This window comes from Myotis daubentonii, chromosome 16, assembly GCF_963259705.1.
Source record: "Myotis daubentonii chromosome 16, mMyoDau2.1, whole genome shotgun sequence".
Taxonomy (NCBI): domain Eukaryota; kingdom Metazoa; phylum Chordata; class Mammalia; order Chiroptera; family Vespertilionidae; genus Myotis; species Myotis daubentonii.
The window spans coordinates 26,408,045-26,421,532 of record NC_081855.1 but is presented as its reverse complement, the minus strand read 5'-3'; the positions used below and the strand labels follow the sequence as shown (position 1 = coordinate 26,421,532).

The 13,488-nt window shown below is 38.6% G+C and overlaps 1 protein-coding gene across 13 annotated transcripts in view; it reads right to left on the bottom strand.

The window, feature by feature from the left end:
- Positions 1-13,488, bottom strand: part of NF1 (neurofibromin 1) — a 242,066-nt gene that overhangs the window by 148,825 nt on the left and 79,753 nt on the right. For 10 of the 13 annotated variants that reach the window (XM_059669430.1, XM_059669433.1, XM_059669423.1 and 7 more), the window contains 3 exons: positions 12,630-12,761; positions 11,842-11,886; positions 3,570-3,704 (listed from right to left, as the gene is read on the bottom strand). In XM_059669430.1, coding sequence (XP_059525413.1) covers positions 3,570-3,704; positions 11,842-11,886; positions 12,630-12,761 — 312 coding nt within the window. The remainder of the gene's footprint in view (positions 1-3,569; positions 3,705-11,841; positions 11,887-12,629; positions 12,762-13,488) is intronic. The other 3 variants (XM_059669426.1, XM_059669432.1, XM_059669434.1) reach the window with 1 other exon arrangement.

The following is a 13,488-nucleotide window of genomic DNA, read 5'->3' as shown; positions in this document are numbered from 1 at the left end:
GTTACCAGCTTTTTTTTTTTTTAATATATTTTATTGATTTTTTACAGAGAGAAAGGGAGAGAGACAGAGAATCAGAAACATTGATGAGAGAGAAACACCAGTCAGCTGCCTCCTGCACATCTCCCACCGGGGATGTGCCCGCAACCAAGGCACACGCCCCCGACTGGAATCGAACCTGGGACCCTTCAGTCCGCAGGCCGACGCTCCATCCACTGAGCCAAACCGGTTTCGGCAGTTATCAGCTTTTGATAAGAAATCGTATCAGCAATATAATTTTTTTAGCAACACTACAATGACTAAATCATCTATCTCTGGTTTAGAACTTATTGGTTTAGATCTTATAAATGATTGTGATCAAAGGCAAAGAACATGCATGTTGGGTGAGGGCTGCACAAATATCCTGTCAGCCCTCTTGTCCAGTACAGAGGAGCCACCCAAATTCATACAGGGCTAGATATTTCACACCTCCAGACACCCATACCTCAGTCTCTTTCGTTGTGGAAAATCACTGGGTACTACAAAAAGCCAACTGGAGGTGTATATAAATGCAAATGTCTACCTACTTGAAGAGACTAAAAAGCTTCCTAAAACTTGGAAGCATCTAGTTACACTTCAAGAATATATGGTTCAGTAAAGTGAAGCCAGTGCATCTTGTGCCCATATTTGTATTTTGCTAACTACAGATTCTTTCCCCTCATAATGATTAAGGTAAGCCCTCACCCTGGTATGTCTATAATTCAAAATTGTTAGCCTATTTTCTAACATCATATTCAGCCGTTAACCCAATAACATTTATATTCAGTTGTTAATAACCTGATACCAAAGACTTGACAAGTAAAAAAAATGTGTTTCCTACCCTCCAGGAGCATGCAGTCTGGTGAGAAAGAAAAACATCAATGAAATAATCAGACCCATAAGCGTTAGACTGCAAATGAGATGAGAACTATAAAGATACATGCTGCTATGACCACCTGTAACAGGGAAATCTGACAGCACCAGAGAGGCTTCCTGAGGGCAGGGATGATAGCTCAGAATGAGCAGGAATTACTATGTGAAGAAGAGAGGGAAGCATATAGTATGCAGAGGGGACAGCAAGTGTAAGGGTAGATATGAAAGAATGTGGTTAAGATGGAGAGAAAAAGCAGGCCATTGTGACTAGAGAAAAAAGAGATACAGAAAAATATGCTAGAATGGCAGGTGGGAGTCAGATTTTGTGTAACCTTGCAGGTCTTCTTGGAGTTTGGTCTTTATTCCAAGAGAAATTTCAAGTAAAAGTTTTAAGCTTGGCAGGGAGCATTTGCTTTTTAAAGAGATCACCATAAATTTATTGCAGAAAAATGATTAGAGAGGGGTAGGAGATGATGCAAGCTAAGTAATTAGGAGGCTTGAAAAAATGAGAATAGAGATGGTAGATATGGAAGACAATAAAACTGTATTACTTTAAAAATAGCATGATTAAGATCATTTAATAGTTAGTCCTATATTTCTCCTACTTACTAAAATTTAGAATTTTTATATGTAAAATATGAAATAATGAATCACTATTTTAACTTACCTTTGGTTATGCTGAGAAAAGTTGTTTAACCACTAGATGGCAGCAAAGAAAATAATTTCAATTGTAAATGGTCCTTTTGTGCTTGCCAAATTTCAAACTTGGAACATAGCAAGTTTTGCTTAAATTCTTATTCTTTTAACAATAAAATATTTAAAAATAAAATATTTAACACATATGGCACCAATGACTTTAGTGCCTTCTTTGATCCTGAATTTTAGCCATGCCGAAAGAGTAATACTAATATATATTTGACATGCATGATAAAATAACTTGTGCTATATAACAAAAGGATAAGGAAAAGAATATTTCATTACTTTTATAGAGTCTCACTGATAGTCTTTATGAAAAATTTCTTTGCCAAAGTTCTAGCAATTTATTCTTTTAGACTCCCAAATATGAATGGGCTTTTCAATAAGTTCAAAATGTCACTAATCTTTTGAGGAATTCTGTCTCCCTCTCTGTCTTGTTTCTCTCCAGAAAAAAATACTCACATATACCCTTTTCTTTTTTAAAATTCAGGGTGTTCCAAAGAACTCTTGAAACTATGGATATCAAGTAATAAACTCCTATAGTATAGTAATTTGAAAAATATGCCATCAAAATAGAACATACCTTAGAACTTATAAGGCCTACTGTAAGCAAAGCAATAAGAAGTCTTTCTGGATGCTGCTCTCCAGAGATGGGAGAAACACCACAGAAGTTAAACATGTTATCCTACGAACTTCACAATGTATTACTGTTACAGCTGGGACATTAATAATATTAATGTCAACTATTCTACTAACAGAAATAACAGCTAACATTTGTGCATATTATGCATTTATTATACATTGTTTCTAAAACATAACATGTTGGATCTCAATCTTCTTATTCTCTCTAAAGTAGGAAGTATTATCATAGCATTTCACATGAGAAAACTAAAGCACTGAGAGGTTAAGTCACCCAAATCACATAGCTTGTCTGTCTCCAGAGCCCATGCTTTTAATCACTTCATGTAACTATCACTCATTTACATCTGCTAGTTCCTAATTATGTTGTGTACCAGACTGATGTTCTCTGGAAACTAATGCCATCTGAGGCTATAAGAGTAGAGTTATGACAGTAATTGGGTGCTAACCACACCCATCTTCATCTCTTCCTTCTAATACAGAATTTGTAGGCAAAGCCAGTGATAATAGAAGGCTGACAGGAAGAAAGGAGGACAGAAAAGCTAAATGGTTTGGCAATAGCAATCCTATCCTATATAATAAAAGGCTAATATGCAAATTGTCCCCTCGGGAGTTCAATCGACTGGGAGTTCGACCGCCCGCTATGATGTGCGCTGACCACCAGGGGGTGACATGAAACAAAGGAAGGCCCTGACCGGCCCTGATCGCAGGCCAAGCCTAGGGACCCTACCCGTGCAAGAATTTCATGCACCGGGCCTCTAGTTAAATATTTAAAAAACCAACCAGCCCAGCCAGCGTGGCTCAGTGGTTGAGCCTCAATCTATGAACCAGAGGTCACAGTTCGATTCCTAGTCAAAGAACATGCCCAGGTTGTGGGCTCAATCCCGTGTGGGGCATGCAGGAGGCAGCTGATCAATAATTCTCATCATTGATGTTTCTCTCTCTCTTCCCCTCTCCCTTCCTCTCTGAAATCAATAAAAATATATTTTAAAACACAAAGCAACCATATAGCTGTAGAAAGCACTCTTATTTATGGTTTGCTTCATTACTTTCACCCCCATCCCAGGATAATGCCTGAATAACATATAATCTGGTAACAGGGTAAGGACAGAAGAGCTTACCAAAATATATTAGTTAACGATAAGGAAAATAAAGAAGAAAAGTAAAACATCTGATCTAATTCTATTAGTATTCTCTATTAAGTTTGTTTTCTTAGTGATATCTTCATGATCAGAAAGGAACAATAAGTGATCTTTAGCTAATAATTATATTCAAGGTCTTGGCATTTCAGTTAAACCAAATTAGGTTAATGTAATAATTCCAAGGTGTTTCATAAAAATACTTACACAAAGCAAGAGCTTTGGATCTGCATGAATTAGTTTCACCATGGACAGGAGAAGATACTTATAACTTCTTGTCTCCAGATCTGTAGGTTTTTCTTTAAATTTAAGGCTTGTTACTTTTTCCTTAAACGTAAGACTCTAAAAATAAAAAAAAATGACATCATCCTATAAGAATCAGATATTGCTCAAGATGATAGCTATCCAACTTTTTAAATTAAATTATAAAAAAAAGCTTTGAAAAAAATCAAGATATTTTAAACCATTAAATTGTGAAATTAGTAGAAACATTCATTAAGTAAGGTTAAGGTTATTCAGCTTTTAAAAAAACAAATTACAATTATTTTTGCAACATTTTTATTATTCTTATATAATCTACCTAATAAAATTTAATAGAAAATATATTAAAATACTAATAACTTTAGTAGTAAGTTGACTTCTTTGTAAAAAACAATTTCCAAAACGTGAAAAAAATTAGGGATAAAATATTTAGTCTAGACCTTTCAAAATACTTTAAGCAATGCATGTAACAAACATTTATCCTACACAGATAAACACAAATATTTCATAGAATCTTTAACATTATCAACTGGAAGATGCATCATTTATGTATGACAGTGAAAAATCACTGTCAACTGTCAGACACGAGACAAATAAGATGCACTCTCAATTTCAGAGATGTTAAAAACTAAAAGTAAGTGCTTCTTAGAACTGATGAGCTATGCTATATAGGAAACCTCTGTATTTAATAGTTTAACTGAAATTTGCTTTTTCCTTCAATGGCATTCCCATCTCTCTCAAATTACAGAATACATGCATTTTGTCAGAAGAACAATGATAAAACAGAGAAAGAACTCTCTGAGAAAGATTGATTCATGGAAAATGTCTCTCAAGTACTATTAAACTATTATTTACTTAGTACAGAGATACTATGGTGGATCCTGTGCTGGTACTGTAATTATAGATGATATTCAACCGAAAATACAACAATTATATTCTGGATCCAATACTATCTTTCTCTCTATTCTTATCAAACATTTCCCCTTTTCCTTTAGAAGGATACAAAAATATATATTTTGACATGTATGCCTTTATATGAACACATATACAAATAGATGGACATCCAGCATCTATGTACTTGTAATAAAAATGTCCAAGTAGCCCTAGCTGGTTGGTCAGTGGTTAGAGCATCGGCCTGCGGACTGAAGGGTCTTGGGTTCAATTTCAGTCAAGGGCATGTACCTTGGTTTCAGGCTTGATCCTTGGCCCTGGTCAGGGCATGGGGGGAGGCAACCAATTGATATGTCTCTCTCACACCAATGTTTTTCTATCTGTGCCTCCCCGACTCCTTTCTACTCTCTCTAAAAATCAGTGGGGGAAAAATATCCTCAGGTGAAGATTAACAACAACAAAAAATGTCCAAGTAAAAAGGCTGCCTTTCAAAGGTAAAAAATGGAGATACGTATCTATAACACGCAGTAACTATCCTCAATGTTTAAGTCTGAGTGATACCTCTGTTATTATGCCCAAGAATACTGAAGGTTTTTGGTCATCAGAGGGAAAAAAAACTACATATTAATGCTTAAAAATGTCACTACACAAAAGAAATAGCGAAATTCACAAATACTGTTTGTTTTCTGTATTTATACTAGTAATCCAACTGCAAATGCCTTACCAAATGTATTTAATAAATTGTTTCTACTGTTTGTTCCCATTAAACTTTTTTTTTTCATTCAAAGTTAAGGTAACACCTTAGATCAAGGTGAAACTTTCACTGAACAAATTTATTTACTAAGATGTAACTAAGTATAACTGCTCTTCCCTGGTGCAGCCATTACACAGGTACACAGATCAGAGAACAATTAACAGACATAAGAATTATCTCTTAATAAGTAATTCTTTCCAAAAAGTAAATAATAGTTTAATTATGTTATCTCTTAATCTCAGATATCAGCATATAAATTTTGTTGCAGCATGACTGCCCTAATCTATAATAAAAAGTGTAATATGCTAATTAGACCAGACGTCCTTCTGCACAACTTTCCAGATGAAGGTGGAACTGCAAGAGAAGCCCGGGTCCCAGGTGCCTGCCGGCAGCCAGAGTGAAGCTTAGGTCCTGAGTGCCAGGGGGAAGCTGGTGCCAGCATCTGGGGAAGGAAGACCTACTCTTGCATGAATTTCATGCAGTCAGCCTCTAGTATGAGCTATAAGACTTGAAAAATTCAAAGAAATGTTTCAATTTAAACATTTTAAATTAATGACCATTAGTGGGTTATATAACAAGGACCATTAGTGAGTTGCTAAAGAAGAAATATATTCCTTAACTAGAAATGTAAGAAACAAAATCCATTCATTAATTTTTTGTCATTGATCTTCCACACCACAGATTAATTAGTAGGGAATCCAAGTTGGTATATATGCTTTAGCCAAAGAAGAGATGCAATCATGCGCAGGAAAAAAATTCATGAATCAGAGTATTCAGGTGTCTATTAAGAATCCAAACCATTTGTTAACATCCTTAAGACCATGACAAAATTACAGGTATGTAAAAAGCATTTGCTGAGCCAGCATCTTCTTCAAGAAGCAAAACATGTAGAAAATATACATATTTGTGAAAATTCATACATCTATTATTAACAGGCTATCTTAATTTTAAAATAGTAAATGGTTGCCCGGCCAGCATGGCTCAGTGGTTGAGCATTGACCTATAAACCAGGAGGTCACAGTAGATTCCCGGTCAGGGCACATGCCTGGATTGCAGGCTCAATTCCCAGTATTAGGCGTGCAAGAGGCATCTGATCAATGATTCTCTTTCATCCTTTACGTCTCTCTCTCTCTCTCTCTTTCTCTCTCTCTCTCTCCTTCCCTCCCTCTCCCTCTCCCTTTCTCTCTCTTTCTCCCTCCCTCCCTCTCTCCCTTCATCTCTGAAATCAATACAAATTTTTCAAATCTTAACCAATACTAGAGTACACAATGGAGAAGCTATGGCTCAATATTCATATGAGAAAGGCTAAACCATTTAAATGAATGAAAGATCTATCTAAGGATAATAATGCAAATTTAAACTGTTTAGTAGAAACATGGTATGAGATACAGCAGGTTAACAGATTTCATCAATTATTACTCCACATCTGGAACAATAAAATCAGATCTTAACATGTAATTTTAATTGGGGGTGGGGTGGGGATTAGGTTGAATTATTTCCAGAAGAGAAAAAAAAACAGATGGAGAAACATTTTGAAAACAGCTCAAGTAAGAAATTCATTCACTCATCTAACAAATATGCACTAAATGCCTACTATGTGCCAGATACTGTCTAGGGGCCAAATACAACTCTTGCTTTCATCAAGCTTACACACTATGAGGAAAAACAGTGGAAGAACCAGATAGACACTGGGCTAAATGTTGACTATTCACTAATCATGTCACTATTTATCATTCATTTAATAATATTTGTGTCTCTGTTTACATAGCTATAAAACCATATTTTAAAAAAACCCCACACACTTTTAAAGAAAGCTGAAATAATAAAATCCCTTCCAATGGTAAAATGATATAAAAATAGGAACCTTTAGGAGTACAAGAGTGTCTATAAAGCTTCAAAAACAGAGAAAGTGGATCAGTGGTGGTTGGGAGTGATAGGGACATAAGTCTACCTTGATTAAAGAAATATTTTCACATAGTTAGCTCTTTCCAAGAAGAAATGTATCTATCGCCAATATAGCGGGCAGCGGTAAAGGCTAGACACAAATATTATTTTAGTGTTTTACAGACTAAACTCCTTGATTGCTATTTCTGCAGCAAGCTAAAGGCTCAGGATTATCAAAGCCACAATTCATCTGAGGCAATGTAAATGAGGACAACCCACTGAACAGACCATGTAATACAGTGATTTTCAACTGGAGCCATTTATCCCCCAGAGAATATCTGGAAATGTCTGGAGATACTTTTGGTTTTCATGACTGATGGGGCAAGGGGTGGGGTGCTATTAGCATCCTTATCACATAGGACAGTCCCTACAACAAAGAGTTACCCATTCCAAACATCAATAGTGCTAAGGTTAAGAAATCCAGATGTAATATATTCTCTCTAAACCATTTATTATATACTAAGGGCCCGGTGCACGAAATTTGTGCACTGGGTGTGTGTGTGGGGGGGGGGGGAGTGTCCCTCAGCCCAGCCTGCCCCCTCTCACATACTGGGAGCCCTCAGACGTTGACCCCCATCACCCTCCAATCGTAGGATCCAGACCCCTCCGATTGCTAGCTCTGCCCCTTGCCCAGGCCTGATGCCTCGGCCAGAGGCGTAGACCCCCATCACCCTCCGATTGCCTGATCAGCCCCTTGCCCAGGCCTGATGCCTCCGCCAGAGGTGTCAGGCTTGGACAGGGGACCCTCATCTCCCCCCTGATCACTGGCTCTGGTCCCCGCCCAGGCCTGAGGCCTCTGGCCCAGGAATCATGCCTGGGCAGGGGACCCCCATCTCCCTCTGATCGCTTGCTCCACCCCCCGCCCAAGCCTGACGCCTCTGACCCAGGCTTCAGGCCTGGGCAAGGGGACCATCATATCCCCCCAATCCCCAGCTCCGCCCCCCGCCCAGGCCTGATGCCTCGGCCAGAGGAGTTGACACTCATCACCCTCCAATCACCAATCACCAGATCGGCCCCTTGACCAGGCCTGAGACCTCCGGCAGAGGTGTCAGGCCTGGGCAGGGGACCCCCAGCTCCAAGCGGTTGCAGGCTCCGCCCCTGCCCAGTCCTAACGCCTCTGGCCTACGCGTCCGGCCTGGGCAGCGGGGACCTGCAATGGCAGCGGGGGGCGCCACGATCGCACGGGCTCTGCCCCTGCCCCTGCAGGACGCCTCTGGCTGAGGCGTCCGGCCTGGGCAGCGGCCCCGCAATCGTGGGCTTCGCTTTAGGCCCAGGCAAGGGACCCCTAGCTCCTGCGACTGCCAGCTTCGACCGTGCCCAGCTCCCATCGCTGGCTCCACCCCTACTTCCTGCTATCACTGGCCAGGGCAGAAAAGGCGCCTGATTCTCTGATCATGGCTGGGGGGCAGCGCAAAGGCGGCCCCAGGGCCACCTTTGCCCTGCCCCCCAGCTCTTAGCTCCCCCCTGGGTTTCTGATCACTGTCAGTGGCAGGGGGCTTCTTCCTGCTTTCCCTTTCGCCTCCCTGCATTGTGCCTACATAAGCAAATTAACCGCCATCTTGTTGGCAGTTAACTGCCAATCTTAGTTGGCAGTTAATTTGCATATAGCCCTGATTAGCCAATGAAAAGGGTAGCCTCGTACGCCAATTACCATTTTTCTCTTTTATTAGTGTAGATACTAGAGGCCCTGTGCACAAAATTCATGCACTTGGGGCAAGGGGCAGGGGACCCTCAGCCTGGATTGTGAGAGGGTGCAGGCCAGGCCAAGGGACCCCACCAGTGCACAATCAGGACCAGGGAGGGACGCAGGAGGTTGGCCAGCCTGGGAGGGACCACAAGAGGGCTCCAGGATGTGTCCGGCCTGTCTCACTCAGCTGGACCCCAGCAGCAAGCTAACCTATCAGTTGGAGCATCTGCAGCCTGGTGGTCAGTGCATATCATATCATTAGCATATTACACTTTTTTAATTTTTTTTTTTATTGATTTTTTACAGAGAGGAAGGGAGAGAGATAGAGAGCTAGAAACATCGATGAGAGAGAAACATCGATCAGCTGCCTCCTGCACATCTCCCACTGGGGATGTGCCCGCAACCCAGGTACATGCCCCCGACCGGAATCGAACCTGGGACCCTTCAGTCCGCAGGCGACGCTCTATCCACTGAGCCAAACCGGTTTCGGCAGCATATTACACTTTGATGGTTGAACGGATGACCAGAAACTGGACACTTAGCATATTAGGCTTTTATTATATAGGATTCATCTGTGTTTCCAGACTTTGTGACACCTATAGTGAGCTCTTCATTATAAGTTTTCAAGCAAAAAGCTACAAGATTGGCATCACAGGAAGGTAAGTGCTTTGTCTGTTTAATTCATCATGCTTCCCTGGAATTAACACTGTGCCTGGAAGTTGGTGGGAGCTCAATACTCCCCTATCTGTTGTCTGACTGTTCTTATCATGTTTAATACATTGTTTGCGGGTAGTTTTTATCGCGCGCTAACAGGTGGCGTGGGCCATTTTTGCAAATTTTTTGCACAAATGGCAACGTCCAATAAAATTACGATAACTTTAGTTTACGTATTTATACGTTACCCGCATTCTACCGCTAGTCTATAAAAAACGTATTAATACGTGTCCCGCGCTCTACTACACTGGTAGAACGTATAAATACGTAAAACGTGTAAACACGTTTCCCGCATACAATGTGTTAAGAGAGGTAAGACACACCTTAAGGATCATCCAAATTCTAAAATTGCTTCATATCAAATTTGCTAGTTATTTTCCCTGGTAAAAATATCAACCAGAAAACTGTCCTTTAGCCATTATGTAAAATATATCTACATACAAAATTTTATCCTATATAATAAAAGGGTAATATGCAAATTGACCCTAACAGCAGAAAGACTGGGAATGACTGATCACTGTGACACACACTGACCACCACGGGGCAGACGCTCAATGCAGGAGCTGCCCCCTGGTAGTCAGTGTGCTCCCACAGGGGAAGCTCTGCTCAGCCACAAGCCAGGCTGATGGCTACCAGTACAGCGGTGGTGGAGGGAGCCTCTCCCGCCTCCTCAGCAGTGCTAAGGATGTCCAGCTGCAGTTTAGGCCTGCTCCCCGCTGGCAAGTGGACATCCCCTGAGGGCTGCCGGGCTGCCAGAGGGATGGCTGACTGCCAGCTTAGGACCGATCCCCTGGAGAGCAGGCCTAAGCCAGCAGGTGGACATCCCCCGAGGGGTCCCAGACTGCGAGAGGACACAGGCCGGGCTGAGGGACACCCCCCCCCAGAGTGCACAAATTTTTGTGCACTGGGCCTCTAGTACATATATAAATATGTGACTATAAGCAGCTTAAAAATAATTCTTAATTTTGAAAATCAAATGAATCCTGATAATTTCAGAGAATAATTAAAATATAAAAACTAAATTCTTATCACAGATGTCCATGGTCCAAAATAATCTAGTATGGATTTAAGAAACAATTATCAATAGTATAATATGCAGCTCCTAGAATCAGCTGATAACTAGAGTTAAAAAGTAAAAATAACTTCTAAATGTAGGAAACATTTTCAGACTACCAATAAAATTCTGTCTTTGTTCAAAAGAGTAATTTAGTTTCACTTTCTTTCAATTCTCATACAAAAAAAATTAAATTACAGAAAGGAGATAAACAGGAATTGAAGTTAAACTAGAAGTGAGCATTAACTTTCCACCAATTTCTATTATTGGAGGCCAAAATAGGCAGAAAACTGTAAACAAAAAGTCAAATAAAGTTATAACTTCCCAGAAGATATCTGAAATAAGTCAGTAAACAATTTTTAAACAATTAACTGCAAATCATTTTCTAAAAAATTTTTAAATAATGTCTATCTAGTTAAATAACATTTAAGTAGCAATTATTGATGCTTACCTTATACTTGGATTGAAATTAAAAAATTAAGTACTTGGCACTACAAAAAGTTAACTAAAACTAACTTTGCATTTTATATAATAAAACAATCCCTGGCTGGGTTGCTCAGGTGGTTGGAGCATCATCACGTATACCAAAAAATTGTGGGTTTGATTCCTGGTCAGAGCATATATATGGGTTACATGTTAGATCCCCAGTCAGGGAGCTTACTAGAGGCAAGCAATCAATATTTCTCCATTGATGTTTCTCTTTCTCTCCCTCCCTCGCTCCCTCCTTCCATTTCTCTCTCTCTCTCTAAAAAATCAATAGAAACATCTCCTCAGGTGAGAATTTTAAAAAATCACTGTCATGCTCTTGGTTATAATTTTGTATGCTAAATAATCCCAAAACATATGGCATAGCAAATTTCTCTATTCGAACCTCTAAGATAAACAATCCTCTGCAACAATTACTGACAACTGGATAAGAGTGAACTACACCTACATAAAACCAAAATATTTTATGGACTAAGGGAACTTGGAAAAAGAGAAGCATGCCAGGGAAGAAGCTGTTTAAATTATCTTCTAAGTGTGAAGTGGATAATTTCCAAGATAAAACCAATAGGTAAAAGCATGCTACATTTTCTATCTGAAATGACATGATGTGACTATGATGGTAACTAAGCACAGAAAAGTCAAAGAAACCAAGGACTTTTCTGAGGTAGTTACAATGGGTCATACTTACAGCCACAGAAGCCCACTGCCATGCAAAACAGTGACTGGTTGGCATCTGATCATGTGAGGGACAGCAGCCAGTAAGAATAGAAAATAAGAAGCAGAAGACAAAGCACCACCAATCAATGTCAATAGTTGACATGTATAATATTCTTGCTATATATAAATAGCAATATATGACTTCTACAATCCTGTAACTAATTGTCTGTTTAAATGGGGTCCCCCAGGAGATTTAAAATTCCATATCAAGAGTACTAATTTGTTTTTATTAAGTTTAAACACAAACTTCAATATCAAAGTGCCTATCATTTTTTAAAAGCTCAAAGCATGTTTGCTGAATTATTTTTATTTTTAATTAAATTTTTAAATTTTCTTTCTTATTTCCTATGTGTAATATTTAGCACCCAATGGTAAACTGTGCATTAGCAGGAACATTCACTCTAACCCAGAAGTCAGCATCCCCTAGTCATCCCCCAAAAGATGGGGAAACTAATAAAAATATTTTGATTCATAAGGAAAAATTAAAGAAAAAGGAAACTAAAAAAGTGATATTAAGATTTTTAACGCATTTTGTGAGAAAAATTCTCTAAAAAATAAGTTCAACTCATTGAAATAGTGGAAAACCAACATCATAAACTAGTATTGCAACAATACTGCAGTATACAACATATTACAATACTTATACAAAAGGAGGGACACATTTGATTTTCTAAAATAATCTAAACAGTAGGAATGGGATAAAGACATTGAAAACGCACTAGGAAGAAGGTGGGATTCAAAATTCATGATTAATCTTACCGGTGCCATTCGTATTGCTGGGTGTGCTCCACAGCCTTGCACTGCTTTATGAAGTGTTTCACCAAACATATTTCGAAGTTCAACTGAGTGACAATATACGGCATCAATCTTTGGCCACCAATCCAATGCAGACTGGACAAAAATAGAGACCATAAGAAAGGGAAAGTACAAGTTTGCACTGAGTTATATGCTCTGGTTATTACTGTAGTTTATGTTTTATCCTTTTGTGAGAAACTTTCTAAGACCATGCAAACACACACCTCAATTTCCAATATCTTCAAATAGACTTTCAACAATAAAGAATTTAAATAAAAAATAATAATAAATAATAAAATGGGGGAAAAATTTCAAATAGTATCTTTAATTTGAACCATACATCTTTAAAAAAATATAATAATAAACATGAGACAAATTGTCTGCTTTATGAGCATGAGGATATAGATTGTCTCTTCTCACTGATAAGTTAGTGAATTTGAAAAACAGAAAGTCTTTAGAGAGCTAATTCTGTACCAAATCTTCTTTTATAAGTTTAATGCTTTACATATTTTAGTAACATATGCATATAAAGTCTATATTCTCCTGGGTAAGAATATGATTATTAAAGCTTTAAAAGAGATTAGTGGTTCAACACAATGTTGAAGGAATATGTGGAAAACAATCACTTATATGCCTACAAACAACAATGATAATTACAACATGGAATTAGTAAATGAGATAAAGCTATTAGTAAACCCATAAGCTTAAACTGATATGCAATGATGACACAATACATGAAAAGACTAATGATCACCACAAAGACAAATTTATTATAGCTAAATATTTTTTAAAAAGCAATTATTTTATGTAAATATGTTTATAT